The sequence below is a fragment of the Schistocerca cancellata genome, chromosome 6, assembly GCF_023864275.1.
Source record: "Schistocerca cancellata isolate TAMUIC-IGC-003103 chromosome 6, iqSchCanc2.1, whole genome shotgun sequence".
In the NCBI taxonomy this organism is placed as follows: domain Eukaryota; kingdom Metazoa; phylum Arthropoda; class Insecta; order Orthoptera; family Acrididae; genus Schistocerca; species Schistocerca cancellata.
In genome coordinates, this window is record NC_064631.1 from 534,494,644 (window position 1) to 534,513,671 (window position 19,028).

The window sequence follows — 19,028 nt, forward strand, 5'->3', positions numbered from 1 at the left end:
GATTGTGGAGGGAGACCAAGAGATGAGTTCAATAACTAGATTCAGATGGATATGGCTTGCAGTAGCTATTTGGAGATGAAAAGGCGTACACAGAATACAGTAGTGTGGAGGGCTGTCTCAAATCAGTCTTCTGACTGACCACAAACAACACGAAGCAGAAAAATATGTTCAATAATTAATTTTTTTATTATAATCAGTGGATCAGTGCAGACTTATCAGACGGAAGATTCCACAGTATCAGTCATACCATTAGTTATCATTTATCAGATTCCACTTACTGTGCTTGGTATATCATGATATTAGTTTTTCAGAGTGTATTGGTAATGCCATACATCACTTCTCATTGTGAATGATCTGCTAAACAATATGGCAGGATAATTATGTTTTATTTCTTGTATAATCCTTCTAAGTCCACCAGATTTAAATAAAAAAATAAAGGAAGAAAAACAGAGATGGAGGTAATTATGTCTGTATTCCTCACAAGAATATGTGATACCGAGAGTCACAATCTTGTATATTTTCTAGGCTATGTGTCTGACAGTTTACTTTCACCTAGTAAATAGACTCTTCATTCATGCTGAAAATACATTTTGTATCACAGCTTGTTTTATAACTGGTAATACTCTTTTTTGCAGGTAATAAAATGCCACTCAAATACATCACAAGTTAGTGTCATTTCACAAATTGTGTCAATGATAGTACTAACAGAAAGAAGCAAAGGTAAGCAGGGTGACAGAAAATAACCTCTTCAAAGTTACAACTTTCACATTTTCCACCTGGTCAAATTTGCTAAATCATAATTACTCAGATTCATGAACATGTATGATGTGATTAATTTGATAGTGTCATCAATTAGCTATAACTTATTTGTCAATGAAGCAAGAAAAAGTAACTGCCAAAGATGTGTCTCTTGTATCAAATCTGACATCTAGTGGGAGGTAATTCTCTTTTCTAAACAAGTGACTCCATTTTAGATGTCCAGGAATTGTTACTCCAATGATAGGTACAAGTTCAAGCTGCTGTGATAGTACAGTATTGCACTGTATTAAATACTTTACAGATTTTGTTTTTTAGTTAAATACTGATGTAATTCCTGGAGGGAACTACTTTCTTTTTAAAACATATTCACAGTTTGAGCTGAAAAATAATAAGCATCATAATGAATTATGGTAAAGGAATGTAATGAAACTGTCATTTCATCAGTCATACTAAAAGGAAAATATGAACCAGGATTATATGTTTAAAAGTAGACAATGCTTTTCGAGCTTTCAGAATCATATACTCAGCAAAGAGAGAGGAATAGATTGGGAGTGATTAAAGAGGACAGATATTCGGTGTCACCACATTGGGGGGAGAAAAATAGAGATAGTTTAGTGCTAATGTACAGTATGCAGGTCTTCTTAATAGGATTACAAATCTATGACTGAATGAGTACTTCCATAAAATTTCCAGCAGTGCAGTACATCAGTAAAAGTTTTTGGAATTGTAATATTGTATACTGAGATTTATATAGCCACCTTTGACATTTGAGAAAAAAGCAGTTATTTGCTTATCACAATATTTAATGTATTATACTTAAAAAATTACAAATTAATTGTTCTTTCCTTTTTCAGATATTAGTGTTGATCATGCAAGTGACATTTCACTGTTTTTATCACAATGCTGTGATGTTTTATCTGCAGAAATACCAGTAGCTCTCAAGGTAAGGGCCAAATTACTTAAAAGTTACAGATATTTATTGGGAAGAAGAAACTTTATTCTACATCTTGGCAACTACTGGAAGACTACTTTATTACTGAGTTAAGTCAAAACATCATGACAAATCAGAGTTGGAGCTTATCAGTATAACTGGGCATGATGTATGTGAAATTACTACAAGGTACATTTGTCTGAAAGTAAAGGGAAGAAATACTGCTCAAGTAATGACAAAACATGCAGTGACTGTTGAAAGTTAAAAATGTGTAGATTATTGATAGTAAGCAGCTAAATACAGCAGTTGGAAAATAAACTGAGTAAAATGAAAATTCATTTCTTTTCAGTCTTTCAACACATTTATGGTTCTTACTAGTCTCTTCAGACCTGCATACCTACTAGACCCAGAATCTTTTATGATCTCTTTTATTTACTCTAAAATAAACTATATAATTCCTCTACTGCTCCTCCTGTTTCCAGGTCCTTGGATGACTTAGGAAGTACCCAGGTTGTTTGCCACTTCCCCTGGTATGATGATTCTGTAGAAATGTTTTGCTTCATATTCTTTCCAATACCTCTTCCTAACGTACTTTTTAAATTTTTTCCAGTTTAGTCTTCTCTAGTTCTTCTACAGTGCTCATCAAATTTCATCTTTTGCTTCAGATACTCACTTCAAAAACTTGTTCTTCAGCCACCATACTTCAAACACTTTCAGTCAGTAACAGTAATATGCTACTCAGCATATAATGGAGATGCTGAGTCATAGATAAGTGCAACAAAAAAAAAACTCTCACATTTAAAGCTTTCAGCCATTAAGGCCTTTGTCAACAATAGACGATAGATATGCACACACACACACACACACAAACACACATACACACACACACACACACACGCAAATGAGATTTGCACACACTGACTGCAGTCTCAGGCAACTGAAACCACACTGCAAGCAGCAGCACCAGTGCGTGATGGGAGTGGTGACTGGGTGGGGTAAGAAGGAGAGGCTGGGGTGGGGACGAGCAGGGTTAGTATGGTAGGGGTGGCAGACAGAGAAGTGCTGCAGGTTACATAGAGGACATGGGAGAGGTAGGGAGGGAGGAGGGGGGGAGTAGTGGAAAAGGAGAGAAATAAAAAGACTGGATGTGATGGTGGAATGATGACTGTGTAGTGCTGGAATGGGAACAGGGAAGGGGCTGGATGGGTGAGGACAATGACTAACAAAGGTTGAGGCCAGGAGGGTTACAGGAACATAGGATGTATTGCAGGGAAAGTTCCCAATTGTGTAATCTGGTGTTGGTGGGAAGGATCCATATGGCACAGAGTGTGAATCAGTCATTGAAATGAAGGATATCATGTTTGGCAGCATATTCAGCAACAGTGTAGTCCACTTGTTTCTTGGCCATAATCTGTCGGTGGCCATTCATGTGGACAGAAGGCTTGTTGGTTATCATGCCTACATAAAACGCAGCACAGTGGTTGGAGTTTAGCTTGTAGATAACATGACTGGTTTCTCAGGTAGCCCTGACTTTGATAGCATAGGTGATGTTAGTGACCGGACTGGAGTAGCTGATGGTGGGAGGATTATGGGACAGGTCTTGTTTCTTGGTCTGTTACAGGGGTATGAGACATGAGGTAAGGGACTGGGAGCAGGGATTGTGTAAGGATAGATGAGTGTATTGGGAAGGTTTGGTGGATGGCGGAATACCACTGTGGGAGGGGTGGGAAGGATAGTGGGTAGGACATTTCTCGTTTCAAGACACGACGAGGTAATCGAAACCCTGGAGGAAAATGTAATTCAGTTGCTCCAGTCCTGGGTTTTACTGAGTTACGAGGGGAATGCTCCTCTGTGGCTGGACGGTGGGACTTTGGGAGGTGGTGGGAGATTGGAGAGGTAAGGCATGGGAGATTTGTTTTTGTACAAGGTTGGGAGAATAATTACAGTCAGTGGTGGCTTCAATGAGACCCTTGGTATATTTCGAGAGGGACTGCTTGTCACTGCAGATGTGATAACCATGGGTGGCTAAGCTGTACAGAAGAGACTTCTTGGTATACAATGGGTGGTGGGTGGCTAAGCTGTACAGAAGAGACTTCTTGGTATAGGATGGGTGGCATCTGTTGAAGTGGAGGTATTGCTGCTGGTTAGTAGGTTTGATGTGGGCAGAGGTACTGATGTAGCCATCTTTGAGATGGAGGTCAACATCTAGGAAGGTGGCTTGTTGGGTTGAGTGGGATCAGGTGAAGCCAATGGGGGAGAAGTTGTTGATATTGTGGAGGAATTGGGAAATGTAGTGTTCAATAGTGATAAGGCTGTGGGCATTAGCTATGTTAGTGTATAGGAAAGTGGCATCAATAGTGACAAACAGGGCAACATGTGGTAAAGGGACAGAAGCTGTGGAGAGACTGTGGGGGAAATCGTTGCTATCTTTTGTAACCAGCTACAATGGGGAATCCTGAGTGGTTAGGTTTATGGACTTTAGGAAGCATGTAGAAGGTAGGAGCGTGAGAGTTGTAGGGGTGAGTATAGAGATGAACTCTATGGAGAGGTTTTGGGATGGACCTAAGGATCTGAGTAATGACTGGAGATCCTGCTGGATTTCTGGAATGGTGTCACTGTGTTGAGGTTTGCAGGTGGAAGTATCTGACAGCTGGCGAAGTCCTTCTGCCAAGTAATCCTTGCAGTTCAAAATAACAGTGGTGCTCCTTTGTCCGCAGGTAGAATTATAAGGTCAGGGTCAGTTTTTATATGGAGGATTGCGGTTCTTTCTGCAGATGTAAAGTTAGTTTGCATGTTGAGGGAATTGAAGAACAATGGGGAGGAAAGGTTCAAGGTTAAGAAATTCTGGAAAGATAACGGGGAGTGATTTGGGGGCAGTGGGGGTGGATCACGGTTGGATGGAGTAGTGTACTGAGTTAGGCAAGGTTCAGTATTAGTCTTTGGTTGAGGCTGATTGGTAGGGCTGGTGCCAAAAAAGTGTTTGCAGTGTAGGAACCAGGAGAAGGAGAGAAGGTCCTTAACAAGTCCTGCTTGATAAAATTTGGGAGTGTGGCAAAAGGTGAGGCCTTTGGAAAGGACTGATATTTCTGGGGGCTAAGGCTTCTGGAGGAAAGGTTCATGACTGTGTTGCAGGTCTGTTTATGTTCTGGTTTCTGTATGGTGGAAGGAGGGAGTTTTGGAGGGAGGGGTAAGTGTAGTAGGTCTGCAAGACAGGGTTTGTCACCTATGGGGGGACATGGGGGTAGCTTGGTGGTTGTTTTAGGGTGGTGGACAGTGGTACTCCAAGGCTGTAGCAGGAAGTGAGCTGGATGGAGAGCTTTTTGAGGTGTCATTGTGCATGTTGCTCAAGTTCCTGCAGGCAAGAGTTCCAATGTGTGGTATGGTAGGCAATCCCAAATTCCTAGAACTGTAACACACATTGAAACTCTTACCCTGCAGGTACTTGAGCAACATACACAATGCCACCGCAAAATGCTCTCCATCCTGTTCACTTCCTATTCCTGCCTTGGAGTACCACTGTCTACCACCTCAACAACAACCTCCAAACCTCCCCCTTCTCCTCTCATAGCTGACAAACCCTGTCTCACAGACCTACTACACTTACCCCACCCTCCAAAACTCACTCCCACCACCACACAGAAACCAGAACCTGAACAGACCTGCAACACAGTCATGAACCTTTCCTCCAGAAACCTTAGCCCCCCAGAAATATCAATCCTTTCCAAAGGTTTCACCTTTTGCCCCATTTCCAAATTTGATCATGCATGACTTGTTAAAGAACTTCTCTCCTTCTCCTGGTCCCTACAATGGAAATACTTTTTTTCCACCAACCCTACCAACCACACTCAACCAAAGCCCAATATTGAAATTTGGCTAACTCAGTTCACTCCTCCATCCAACTGTGATCCACGCCCACTGCCCCCAAATCACCCCTGTTAACTTTCCAGAATTTCTTAACCTAAAACCTTGCGTCACCATCATTCCCCAAGTCTCTCACCGTGCAAACTAAACTTACATTCGCAGAAAGAATTGCAATCCACCATCTAAAAACTGATCCCGACTTTGTAATCATACCTGCGCACAAAGGCTCCACCACTGTTGTTTTGAACCACAAGGATTACCTGACTGAAGGACTCCACCAGTTGTCAGATACTTCCACCTACAAACCTTGTCACAGTAACCCCATTCCTGAAATCCAGCAGGATCTCCAGTCACTACCCAAATCCCGAAGTCCACCCCAGAACCTCTCCCTGGAGTCCATTTCTGTACTCAACCCTAGCACTCCCCACACTCCTATACGCTTCCTAACCACCCAGGATGCCCCATTTTGCTGGTTACTGTGCCCCCAGTGACAGAATCTCTGCTCTCGTAGACTAACACATTCAACCTATTACACGGAATCCACCTCTCCACGTTTCTGTCCCTTTACTACATGGTGCCCTGCTCATCATTATTGATGCCAAATCCCTATGCACTAACATTCCTAATGCCCATGGTCTTACTGCTATTGAAAATTACCTTTCCCAATAGTCGATGGATTCCAAACCAACAACCTCCTTCCTAGTCACCATGACCAACTATAAACTCACCCAAGATTACTTCTCCTGCAAAGGCATTACTTACAAACAAATTCAGGGTATGGCTATGGGCACCCACATGGCACCATCCTATGCTCACCTATTCATGGACCATCTAGAGGAATCCTTCCTAAAAAACTAGAATCCTAAACCCCTCATCTGGTTCAGATTTATTGATAACATCTTTGCTATCTGCATCAAAGGTGAGGACACCCTAGCCATATTCCTCCACAATGTCAACAACTTCTTGCCCATTGGCTTCACCTGGTCCTACTCAACCCAACAAGCCACCTTTCTAGATGTTGAACTCCATCTCAAAGATGGCTACATCAGTATCTCCGTCCATATCAAACCTACAAACCAGCAGCAGTACCTCCACTTCGACAGTTGCCACCCATTCCACACCAAGAAGTCCCTTCCATACAGCTGAGCCATCCATGGTCATCACATCTGCAATGACTAGCAGTCCCCTCGTAACTCAGTAAAACCCAGGACTGGAGCAACTGAATTACATTTTCCACAAGGGTTTCGATTACCTCTTGACGTGCCCTGAAATGGGAAATGTGCTGCCCACTATGCTTCCAACCCCACCCACAGTGGTATTCCTCTGTCCACCAAACGTACATAATATACTTGTCCATCCTTACACAACCCCTGCCCCCAATCCGTTACCTCATGACTCATACCCCTGTAAGAGATCTAGAAGCAAGACCTGTCCCATAATCCTCCCACCACCATCTTCTCCAATCCAGTCACTAACATCACCTATCCTATCAAAGGCAGGGCTACCTGTGAAACCAGTCATGTGATCTACAAGCTAAGCTGCAACCAGTGTACTACATTCTATGCAGGCATGATAACCAACAAGTCTTCTGTCCGCATGAATGTCCACTGAGAAACTGTGGCCAAGAAACAACCCTGTTGCTGAATATGCTGCCAAACATGATATCCTTGATTAGTGCTTCACTGCCTGTGCCATATGGATCCTTCCCACCAACATCATCTTTTCTGAATTATGCAGTTGGTAACTTCCCCTGCAATACATGCTGCGTTCCCGTAACCCTCCTTGCCTCAACCTGTCAACCTTCATTAGTCACTGTCCTCACCCATCCAGCCCTTTTCCTGTCCCCATTTCAACACTACACACCCGTCAGTTTACCATCACACCCAGTCTTTTTACTTTTCTGCTTTTCTGTTACTCCCCCCCCCCCCCCCCCCCCCACACACACACACATCTTCCTATCTACCTCTCCCATGTACTCTGTGTAAACTGTATCACTTCTCTGTCTGCCACCCCCAGCATTCTATCCCACACCCTCCCAGCCACAGTCTCTCCTCCTCACCCCCACCCAGTCGCCACTCCCATCATGCACTGGTGCTGATGCTTGCAGCGTGGTTTCAGTTGCCTGAGACTGCCACTGGTGTGTGTGAGTTGAGTCGTTTTGTTGTGCCTATCTGTGACTCAGCATCTCCGCTACATACTGAGTAGCATCTTTCCTTTTCATAACATTGTTACATTCCGTCCTGGGTTTTCCACTGTTTGTCTTTCAGTCAGTAACGTGTTATGGTGTTACGTACTGTGGCAACTTACCAGTTCTCTAGAAAATTTTAACAGCACAGAGAAAAATCAGTTTGTATTTGTGTGGAATATCTCCAAGAGTCGTAAGTTTATAAACAGCTAGGATTAATGTTCATAACATGTCAATACATTTACTCCGTGATGTATTATGTCATAAACAACTTTGTTCAGCAAAAGTGAAAATGCTTCCATAATGATACTGATATTAAAAAGAAGCAGGACATCTGCTGAAATTTTAAGAAATCACATTCTTAAATGTGGGTAAGGTATGCTAGTATTTAACTCTTAAATGCACTGCTTAGTGGTATGAATTGCACAAGCAGTAATAACTCTGTATTTAAATATAATTGACAGAGACACCTGCTTCCACAGTATTCTTTAACTGAATTCTTCTGCAGTTGTAACTGAAATTTTCTTCACAAATTTCTGTTAATGTACGTATAAAATTAAAGGAGAGATGTTATATATGAAGTTTTTGTGAATAAGGAAAGCATATTACAAATAATTTTAAAGGATTATACCACTTGTGTTGATATCTTTTTGTAATGAGGAGATTGTAAAGTGACATTCATCATTCCTGGTAAATTTCACAGTTTGTTACAAGGGTGTTGCTTATACAGTGATGGTATTATTATAATTGCTACTGTTTGTGTTTTGTGTATTGACTTGTTCCATATTCAAATGACTTGGGAACATGTACATTTTCTTCACAGATGTTTTCTTAGCCTGTGACAATCTGGTTATGATGTGTTCCTTGCTCTGGACATCTTGCTCCCTAAGTAGGAGAATGTACCATGTTTTCAACAGTTTTATTATTTAATGAAACATAGTCATCCTTTGTACAGTTGCTCATCATTTTTGTTATTCTAGTAAGACTTTCTTACTTGAAATATATATTGTCTGTGAAATTAGTAACTGAAATATATCCTTGCACTTTCATTCATGTTCAGGATTTGCTTTCACTGCTTTCATCACTTTGATGACAAACAAGTTAAGCAACATAATCAGTAAGTTCCAATATTGTGTTATGTTTAACTGTTTTAACATAGATTTGTTCATCATTGCATTTATTTTTAGTGTTCCCTATTGCAATGTGATTTTAAATAATGCAGATTATTATTTGCAACTGTGATTGATTATAATTCTTATCCAGATTTCAAATACAGTGTTCCACATCATGTGATTGAGGTCTCTCTAGATCCTCAAATAAGTCCATAACACCATCAAGGTTTTGAAGATTTCCTGTGTTTTTTGTTTCATTACTGAGTGCAATATGTCAGAACCCTCTTGCCACAATGATTTTTTCCTGAACCCAAATTGATTTTTAACCCTATCTCTCCAATTTTTCATTGTCTTCATCTATATACTTTTCTAATCAGCAATTCACAAAGACAATATCTTTTACTCATTGTTTGCAGATTTGTCATGCATTATTTAGTAGTCTGAACATAATGCTTATTTTTTGTTATTATTAAAATAAATTGTCAATATGTGTCTGTTTCCATTAGTTCTTGAAACTGCATGAAATAGGCTCCTATTTTCTATATTTCCTACTGACTTAAATAACTTCAAAGGCATATCATTGTAGTTTAATTGTTTGAACACACATTATTCAATGCTTTGTCAAATCAGAATCATACTCAGTGCGGCAGTTTTAATCTGCCAGGAACTTTCATATCAGCCCACACTCTGCTGCAGAGTGAAAATTTCATTCAGGGAACCAGTTGTTTGGGATGATAATGGATCCAGCTAGGAGTATTTTCCACTGTATTTAGAGTCATCCAGAGCTAGTTTGTCAGTATTTTATATTTTCTTATTATGTTATTACATTACATCAAAATTAATAGTTTTTTGTGTTTGGTGCTTTTATCAATATATGGTACAAGATCTGAGACATAACAGCTGTAGATAAATTGTACGTTACATTAAAACAACAACTGACCATTCCCATCTTACCAATAATAATGATTTTTGCCTCAGTAGAAAACCACAGGAAGAAACAACAGACATTTTGTTCCAGTGATTGCTACAATATTATTATCAAGTCAAGGAAAAAAATTCCCCATCATGTTCCTGTAATGACAAACAATGACTTCCTGTCTGTGTAAAACTTGTCAAAGTCAGTCATCAAAAGGAACACCAATACTGAAAATCATCCTGTGCCATGGTTAAAGATGCAGTGGATTCAGTACCAAAAGAGTGATGCATTCACACTCTTTTTCAGGAAAACTATTTAAACAGACAAGGAATTTCACAAGTTGGATTTCAGACTGAGACCTAAAAATAAGATGCACTGTTGCTCTCACTAACATACTTCAGTGAAAGCTGTACATAGGATCATGGTCTGTTACAAAAGAAAAGAAGAAGGACATGGAAGAAAATTTGCGTTTCATGCCACCTGTTAATCACAACTGCATTCAATTTTGTTTTTCTTCTGATGATGAAGACACTGGACCACTGAACAGAAATGATAGTATCAACAATGAATAACAAAAATTGCATAAATACAGGTTTCTTCCCTGCCATGTGTAGTTTTATAGTAAATAACAAACAATGGAAACTCCAGTTAGAAATATCAACAATGTAGGAAAAGATAGATTGCTACTTACCATAAAGAAGACACGTCAGGTTGCAGACAGGCACAATTAAAAGACACACACATGTAGCTTTTGGCCACAGCCTTCATCAGTAAAGAGAGAGACACACACACAGATGGCTTGGGTAGTGAAGCAGCCATTAAAATCAAACGTGTTACGTTCAGCTGCATGTTGTGCCACAGGATGGTCTACTTTGCTCTTGGCCACAGTTTGGCTGTGGCCACTCATCCCAGTGCACAGTTGGTTGGTAGTTACACCAATATAAAAAAAAAACTGTGTAATGATTGCAGCAGAGTTGGTAAATGACATGGCTGCTTTCACAGGTGCCCCAGCCCCCGATGGGGTAGGATAAACCTGTGACAGGATTGTAATAAGAAGTGCTGGGTGGGTGGATTGGGCAGGTTTTGCACCTGGGTCGTCCACAGTGATATGATCCTTGTGGCAAGAAGTTGGGATTGGGAGTGGCATAGGGATTGACTAGGATGTTATAGAGGTTGGGTGGATGACACAATACCACTTTAGGAGGGGTGGGAATGGTCTTGGGTGGGATGTTAGGATGTCCCTCATTTCAGGGGTATGGTGACAGGTAATCAAATCCCTGGCAAAGGATGTGGTTCATCCGTTCCAGACCAGGGTGATTCTGGGTGATGAAGGGGTCACTCCTTCGTGGCTGGTTTTTGGGGGTAGTACACGGATTGGGGTTGTGAGGGGAAATGGCATGGGAGATCTGTTTGTGGACTAAGTCTGGGGATAGTGCCTGTCTTTGAAGGCCTTGGTGAGATCTCAGCATACTTACTGAGCAATGGAGTGTTTGTCATTGCAGGTACACCATCCCCAGGTAACCAGACTAGGCCTTTCACACCAAAAACTTCCTCCTGTACATCCTAGAAATCTGGGGGCAGCATAGCTGCAGTGAAAAAAACTTACTTGCTCAGTATGCTGAGGATCTCAACAAGACCTTCACAGACTGGCATTATTCCCCAGACCTAGTCTGCAAATAGATCCCCTCACAACTGCAATCCTCCCACCACACACAGAAATCAGCCCAAAGGAGTGTCCCCGTGATCACCCAGTGCCATCCTGGACTGGAATAACTGAACCACATGCTTCGCCAGGGCTCTGATTACCTATCATCGTGCCCTGAAATGAAGGGCATCCTACCTGAGATACTTCCCACTACTCCTAAAGTGGTGTTCCATCACCTACCCAACCTCCATAACATCATAGTCCATCCCTACGCTGCTCCCAATCCCAACTTTTCACAAGGATCATATCCATGTGGAAGATCCAGGTGCAAAATCTGCCCATTTCGCCCACCCAGCTCTTCCTATTCCTGTCCTGGCACAGGTATATCCTACTCCACCAGGGGTCAGGGCACCTGTGAAAGGAGCCCTGTCATTTACCAGCTCTAAAGCAATCATTGCACAGCTTTTTATTTTGGTATGACTACCAACCATGTGTCTGCCAGGATGAGCAGCCACCACCATACTGTGGCCAAGAGTATAGTTGATCCGCATGTGGCACATGCAGCTGAACATGAAACATTTGATTTCAATGGCTGCTTCACTATCTGAACCATCTTGATCCTATCCTCCACTGCCAGCATTTCTGAAATGCACAGAGAGAAGCTATCCTTACAACACATTCTCCACTCCCGTAATTATCCTGGCCTCCACCTAAAGTGACATACTGTCCTCACACCCTCCACCCAACATTTTCCATCCCCTATGTTCCCCATTCTCATCTTCCACTCTTCTTATTTGCAGCCCTCTGCCAACACATCCACCCATCTTTCTCCACTCCTCTAATTTTTTTTTCTTTTTTCCCCACCTCCCTGCCCCACAACCTCCTGACACAGTGCCTGTTGGAGTCTATTCCCTGCACACTCCAGCAGACAGTGTTCAGCTCACTCCTCGCCCATACACTACTGTCCCTACCCCTTCCCCTTCCCCGTCCCTTCCTCAGCCCTTCCAAACTGCTGCTTGCATCCCATGTGATGTTACATCCTGTCCCGAGATGCTGGAGTTGGTGGTCATGTGTGTGTGAGGTGTGGTTGCTTGTGTGTGTGTGTGTGTGTGTGTGTGTGTGTGTGTGTGCGTGTGCGTGTGTGTGTGTGTGTGTGTGTGTGTTGTTACTGATGGAGGTTGTGGCCAAAAGCTACAGGTGAATGTCTTTTAATCATGCCTGTCTGCAACTTGATGTGTCTTCTTTACAGTAAGTAGCAATCTGTTTATAGTAAATAAAATCCTTTACCTGTTTGTATCCCAAAGATGTGTAACTTCATTAGGTCTTTATATCAGATCTACAACTGGATAACATTTATTGAAAATGTTAATTTGTGTTAGAAAAAAATACTCTAAAGTAAAATTGTATCACATGATTAGCTGGGAGACCCCAACAGGTAGGTCAGCTGCCTAATTGGGAAGGTTTTTCCTGTCCTTCATGGGCACTGGCTCCTTTCAATTTCAGTTTCAATTTAGTGCTCATAACATGTAATTTTACATGCATGTGCGTTTTCAACTAAGTATAAAGTTTTTAGAATTACTATTTTTCAATTTTTTTATTTTTTATTATTTCTTGTTACATTATAATTCGTGATAAATTCAAGTTATAAGGGCTATTTTGGATAAGCCACTGACTGATTAGCTTTTAAAAAAGTATCCCCTGTCAATATCTTAACTTCGTTTGCTACCAAGTTATTAAAAACAGCTCCTTTGACATAAGGGCTTTTCACTGTCTGAAGTTAAATTTCTGTTAACCATATGAAAGTCTAAATGATAATTAAATGGACACCCTAGCTGCAAAGAGGCGTTGATATACTTCATTGGGGACATATTGAAAATGTGTGCCCCGACCAGGACTCGAACCCGGGATCTCGTGCTTACATGACAGACGCTCTATCCATCTGAGCCACCTAGAGCACAGAGGATAGTGCGCCTGCAGGAACTTATCCCTTGCACGCTCCCCGTGAGAGTGTGAAAGGGATAAGATGCACTATCCTCTGTGCTCTTGGTGGCTCAGATACACTCCTGGAAATTGAAATAAGAACACCGTGAATTCATTGTCCCAGGAAGGGGAAACTTTATTGACACATTCCTGGGGTCAGATACATCACATGATCACACTGACAGAACCACAGGCACATAGACACAGGCAACAGAGCATGCACAATGTCGGCACTAGTACAGTGTATATCCACCTTTCGCAGCAATGCAGGCTGCTATTCTCCCGTGGAGACGACCGTAGAGATGCTGGATGTAGTCCTGTGGAACGGCTTGCCATGCCATTTCCACCTGGCGCCTCAGTTGGACCAGCGTTCATGCTGGACGTGCAGACCGCGTGAGACGACGCTTCATCCAGTCCCAAACATGCTCAATGGGGGACAGATCCGGAGATCTTGCTGGCCAGGGTAGTTGACTTACACCTTCTAGAGCACGTTGGGTGGCACGGGATACATGCGGACGTGCATTGTCCTGTTGGAACAACAAGTTCCCTTGCCGGTCTAGGAATGGTAGAATGATGGGTTCGATGACGGTTTGGATGTACCGTGCACTATTCAGTGTCCCCTCGACGATCACCAGTGGTGTACGGCCAGTGTAGGAGATCGCTCCCCACACCATGATGCCGGGTGTTGGCCCTGTGTGCCTCAGTCGTATGCTGTCCTAATTGTGGCGCTCACCTGCACGGCGCCAAACACGCATACGACCATCATTGGCACCAAGGCAGAAGCGACTCTCATCGCTGAAGACGACTCGTCTCCATTCGTCCCTCCATTCACGCCTGTCGCGACACCACTGGAGGCGGGCTGCACGATGTTGGGGCGTGAGCGGAAGACGGCCTAACGGTGTGCGGGACCGTAGCCCAGCTTCATGGAGACGGTTGCGAGTGGTCCTCGCCGATACCCCAGGAGCAACAGTGTCGCTAATTTGCGGGGATGTGGCGGTGCGGTCCCCTACGGCACTGCGTAGGATCTTACGGTCTTGGCGTGCATCCGTGCGTCGCTGCGGTCCGGTCCCAGGTCGACAGGCACGTGCACCTTCCGCCAACCACTGGCGACAACATCGATGTACTGTGGAGACCTCACGCCCCACGTGTTGAGCAATTCGGCGGTACGTCCACCCGGCGTCCCGCATGCCCACTATACGCCCTCGCTCAAAGTCCGTCAACTGCACATACGGTTCACGTCCACGCTGTCGCGGCATGCTACCAGTGTTAAAGACTGCGATGGAGCTCCGTATGCCACGGCAAACTGGCTGACACTGACGGCGGCGGTGCACAAATGCTGCGCAGCTAGCGCCATTCGACGGCCATCACCACGGTTCCTGGTGTGTCCGCTGTGCCGTGCGTGTGATCATTGCTTGTACAGCCCTCTCGCAGTGTCCGGAGCAAGTATGGTGGGTCTGACACACCGGTGTCAATGTGTTCTTTTTTCCATTTCCAGGAGTGTAGATAGAGTGTCTGCCATGTAAGCAGGAGATCCCGGTTCAAGTTCCGGTCGGGGCACACATTTTCAACATGTCCCCAATGAAGTATATCAATGCCTCTTTGCAGCTAGGGTGTCCATTTAATTATCATTTAATTCTATCAAAGCTGCAAGGTCACCAATGGTAACTGTTCTTTCGGAACAGATACTACCGTCATATATAGTTAACATATGAAAGTCTTTTCTCTGCCTTGTTTCATAGTTGTAAGTATCCATGTTTCTTTTTGTGATCTTAGTGTCTTCTTTCACTGGCATTATAGTTTCTAGTATATACATGGCATAAACTCTGATAATATTGTGTCTAATGAATAGGGTTTTGCAAGAAGTTCTTGGTTTTACTTTTCCTATGCTACTCAAGGCTCGTTTCTGCAGTATGAAAACCCTTTTCGTATTAAACTTTCTGGAAACATCCCTCAGGCTGTGGTTAAGCCATGTCTCCACAATCTCCTTTCTTCCAGGAGTGCTAGTTCTGCAAGGTTCACAGGAGAGGTTCTGTGAAGTCTGGAAGGTAGGAGGTGAGGTACTAGCAGAATTAAAGCTGTGATGATGGGTCATGAGTCGTGCTTGGTTAGCTCAAATTGTAGAGTACTAGCCCACAAAAGGAAAAGGTCCCGAGTTCGAGTCTTGGTCTGGCACACAGTTTTAATCTGCCAGGAAGTTTCATAGCAGCACACACTCTGCTGCAGAGTGAAAATTTCATTCTTTTTCACATTAGTTTGGAATGTCCTCCCTCCCCCCCACAGTACTGTTCCATAAGACAAGAAAGGGTACACTAATCCATAATACACAGTTCTTAGGGTTTCAGAATTAAGATGTGGTGATAATGTTCTTAATACATATAAACTGGGTTTTTATTTTTTTACAGACATAATCAGCTTGCTGCTTCCATGAAAATCCATCATCTATGCATAAACCCAAGAATTTACATTTCTTATGGGTTTTGGTAGAATTTTGTCAATCACAGTGTTTTGTTTGTTTGGAATTGTCAAGACAACTTGGAAAATCATTTATATAGCATATGAATAGGATTGGACCTAAAATGGAGCCCTGAGGAACACCAAACTATATATTTCTTATACTTGACTTTCTCTCTAGTATTTCTCCATTACAGTATATAATCTCTGTGCACTGTTGTCTACCCTTTAAATATATTTCTAGCAATTGCATAAGTTTTCCAGTGACACCACTCTTCACAATTTTTGATAAGGCCACATCGTGATGTACTCTGTCATAAGCCCTCCAGAGGCCCAGGAATACTCCTGCTGCTTGGAATTTTTCTTTTATTTTTTTCAAGTATATGATGGACAAATTGCACAGCTGACATGGTTACTTTGACCTCTTCTGAAACCGTGCTGGAGATTATCTAATATGTCACATTGCTGTAATGATCCAGGATTTTTTTTTTTTTAATATTATTTCTCTATCCTTCGTGAAATGTGAGATTTGTTTGTTAAGTGTATTTGATAAATGGAGAGATTTTGTGTGTGTGTGTGTGTGTGTGTGTGTGTGTGTGTGTGTGTGTAATGTGGTGTCATGATTGCATTTATGATGATGAGAAAAGGGGGAGGGTGAAATCCAGTGTAATTTTAGCACAACCTCTGATGGCAATACTGTTCTGTTAATATATTTTGAAAAAAATAATGGAAAAAGTATGCTGAATTTTCTATAACAATCCCAGTAAACCATTAAATGTCTTGAAACAAGAATAATACGAGTTACAGCACTTGTATTCTAAGTGCTCACATGTGATGCAGACATGTTAAACTGTATAAAATAGCATTTTGCATTCTTTTCACACAAAAGCCATGGAACAGCAGTAGGTGTGATACCTATTATTGGCTGCTGAAGCCTACGTAGTGCATTTGCCTTCATACAGTTCTGGTAGAAAGGGGTCCCCAATGACCCTCATTCAAATCAGCAGCAATCTAACTCATAATAGACCATCAATTGCCCCATTATACACGGCATATGTTGAAATGAAAGTTTTTGCCACTCAGTTTATTTCTGTCATTGCATGCCATAATAACTCACTGTGTTATCCACATTACAATTCATAATGACTGTTTGTTGATACTGGTGTTATCCTACAGTCACCTTCCTGTACTAAGTCCATCTTTGGCATACTAATTCCTCTCTTCAGAATTTCCAGTTTTCTCATAGCATTCAAATACCCAATATTCCACTTTGTAATTTGGAAGACATTCTTCTTGCTCATATCTAGTTCTCATTCTCAAGTCCAGTAGTGACAAATTTTTTTCTAGAGGACTTGCATGCTCACTGAATATACTATTTTTATCCTCTGCATGCTGATTTCCTTTACCATCTGCATCATCATACTGAGATTCGCACATTTCTTGAACATTAAAGTGCATTTTACTGTCTTTAAACAATAATGATAGTATTCTTAGAGCAAAGATAAATGAAAATGTCTGTTGATTCCTGCTGTTCACGGCATAACCAGGATCAATGAAACTGAGTAAATGAATGAATCTTCCTGTTCCACATGAATATCATTGCTTAAGTTATTGTGTTAAATTACATTTTCTGTAATGCTATGCCTTTATAACATACCAAGCAGAGGGTATTTCTCTCTTTGTTCTGTCCTTCAGCATTTTTCATTCTCTCCTTTTGCCACTTACAAAGAAGAAATATAGTTTCAAAACCTGGAGAGCATTATCAGGCTACAGCTTTCAGTGCTGTGTTAGTTTCCTGAAGAAGGGCTTTGTTCAAAAGCTGAGCAATTTGTAATGCTTTCTATGTGCATATCCACAACTCACCACTTCATTTATTTGATGAGTAGTGTTGCCTCCTATTGTAGTTCTATGAAAGATTATTTATTTTTTAAATGCCCAAATCCTAATGATTATTTGGATATTTGTGTTGAGTGCTACACTGTGATTTGTCATTAATAGTTGGGGAGTAAGTAGGAAATCTGAGCTGTTCATAGTTTCAGTTGTTCTGTTGGAAAAGGGGAGTGCAAGCAGAACATAAGAAAAAGGTAAAATGAAATAGAAAGTTCTTTTCCCTCTCTGGATTACTGGATAATTTAAGTTATTTGTCACTTTCACTTTCATCTGAAACTGTTGTAATATGATGCATTTACATAATTTTGCATTTTATATTTGAACAATCCATAAGGCAACTAAAAAAAGTAATTTTTTCTTTGATTTGCATTAAAGGAAATAGCACATGACATTCTTTCAACTGGTCGAGGAGATGAGTTCTGCAGTTTGCCTCCACCATTGGCAGTTGAATGGCTTGACTTGAATTCAGGAAAAGTTCGACAAAAATATAATGACTTCTTATTGAAACATGGGCATCGCAGCATACAAGAAGTAAGAAACCTATCTGATTGACAAACACTATAATTTGCAAATAAATCTAATTACTTTATTTTTATATTATTAAAAAGTTAAAATTTTTAAAATAATTACAATAAAATTATGAAGAAAGCAGACAAAAGATCACCATTTCCTCATAATTTCAAAAATTACTTAAATGAAATCATATTTCCCTAAACAGAACATATTTTCTTACTGTAAACCTTCTGAAATGCTGATATTTGTGATAAACATGTGTTCAGTTATTTATAAATAGTGTTAAAACAGTAGTTACTGGGAGAAATATTCCCCATAAACATGGTATGGATAGCTCTGGCAGAATGTAGATCATTTAGGAGTAGTGTTGAGCTGTCAACTGCCATGCAAAAAAACAATTAAAACTTCACCAATTTTTTCTTTTACTTCATAATCTTTTTCTTCTTGTACAGTACCCTGTTAGGTCTTCTGACCTCTAATGGTCTCAGTCCATCTCCTTTCTGGTCTAAATGAATGCATACATATTCGCATATGCATGAGTGTGTGTGCCTGTACACACTGACACACACACACACACAGATGAAGTGGGTGAGGGAAGAAAAGAAGCAAGGAGTGGGCAGGAAGACTGGGGAAGGGTGGCTGATGGCTCAGAAAGAGACAGCAGGTGTGTGAAACAGGAATGTGAGTGGGATAGGCAGCATGAATGAGTGATAGAAATGTGGCACATGAGCACTGGAGCCAGTGAGTTTGTGCAGCATGCAATGATGATGACATAGGGGAGTGGA

At 41.5% G+C, this 19,028-nt stretch overlaps 1 protein-coding gene across 1 annotated transcript in view; it reads left to right on the forward strand.

The window, feature by feature from the left end:
• LOC126191082 (putative phosphoenolpyruvate synthase) overlaps window positions 1-19,028 on the forward strand; it is a 358,083-nt gene that overhangs the window by 244,514 nt on the left and 94,541 nt on the right. Inside the window, exons 20-22 of the mRNA XM_049931802.1 lie at window positions 636-720; window positions 1,614-1,702; window positions 18,106-18,261. Coding sequence (XP_049787759.1) covers window positions 636-720; window positions 1,614-1,702; window positions 18,106-18,261 — 330 coding nt within the window. The remainder of the gene's footprint in view (window positions 1-635; window positions 721-1,613; window positions 1,703-18,105; window positions 18,262-19,028) is intronic.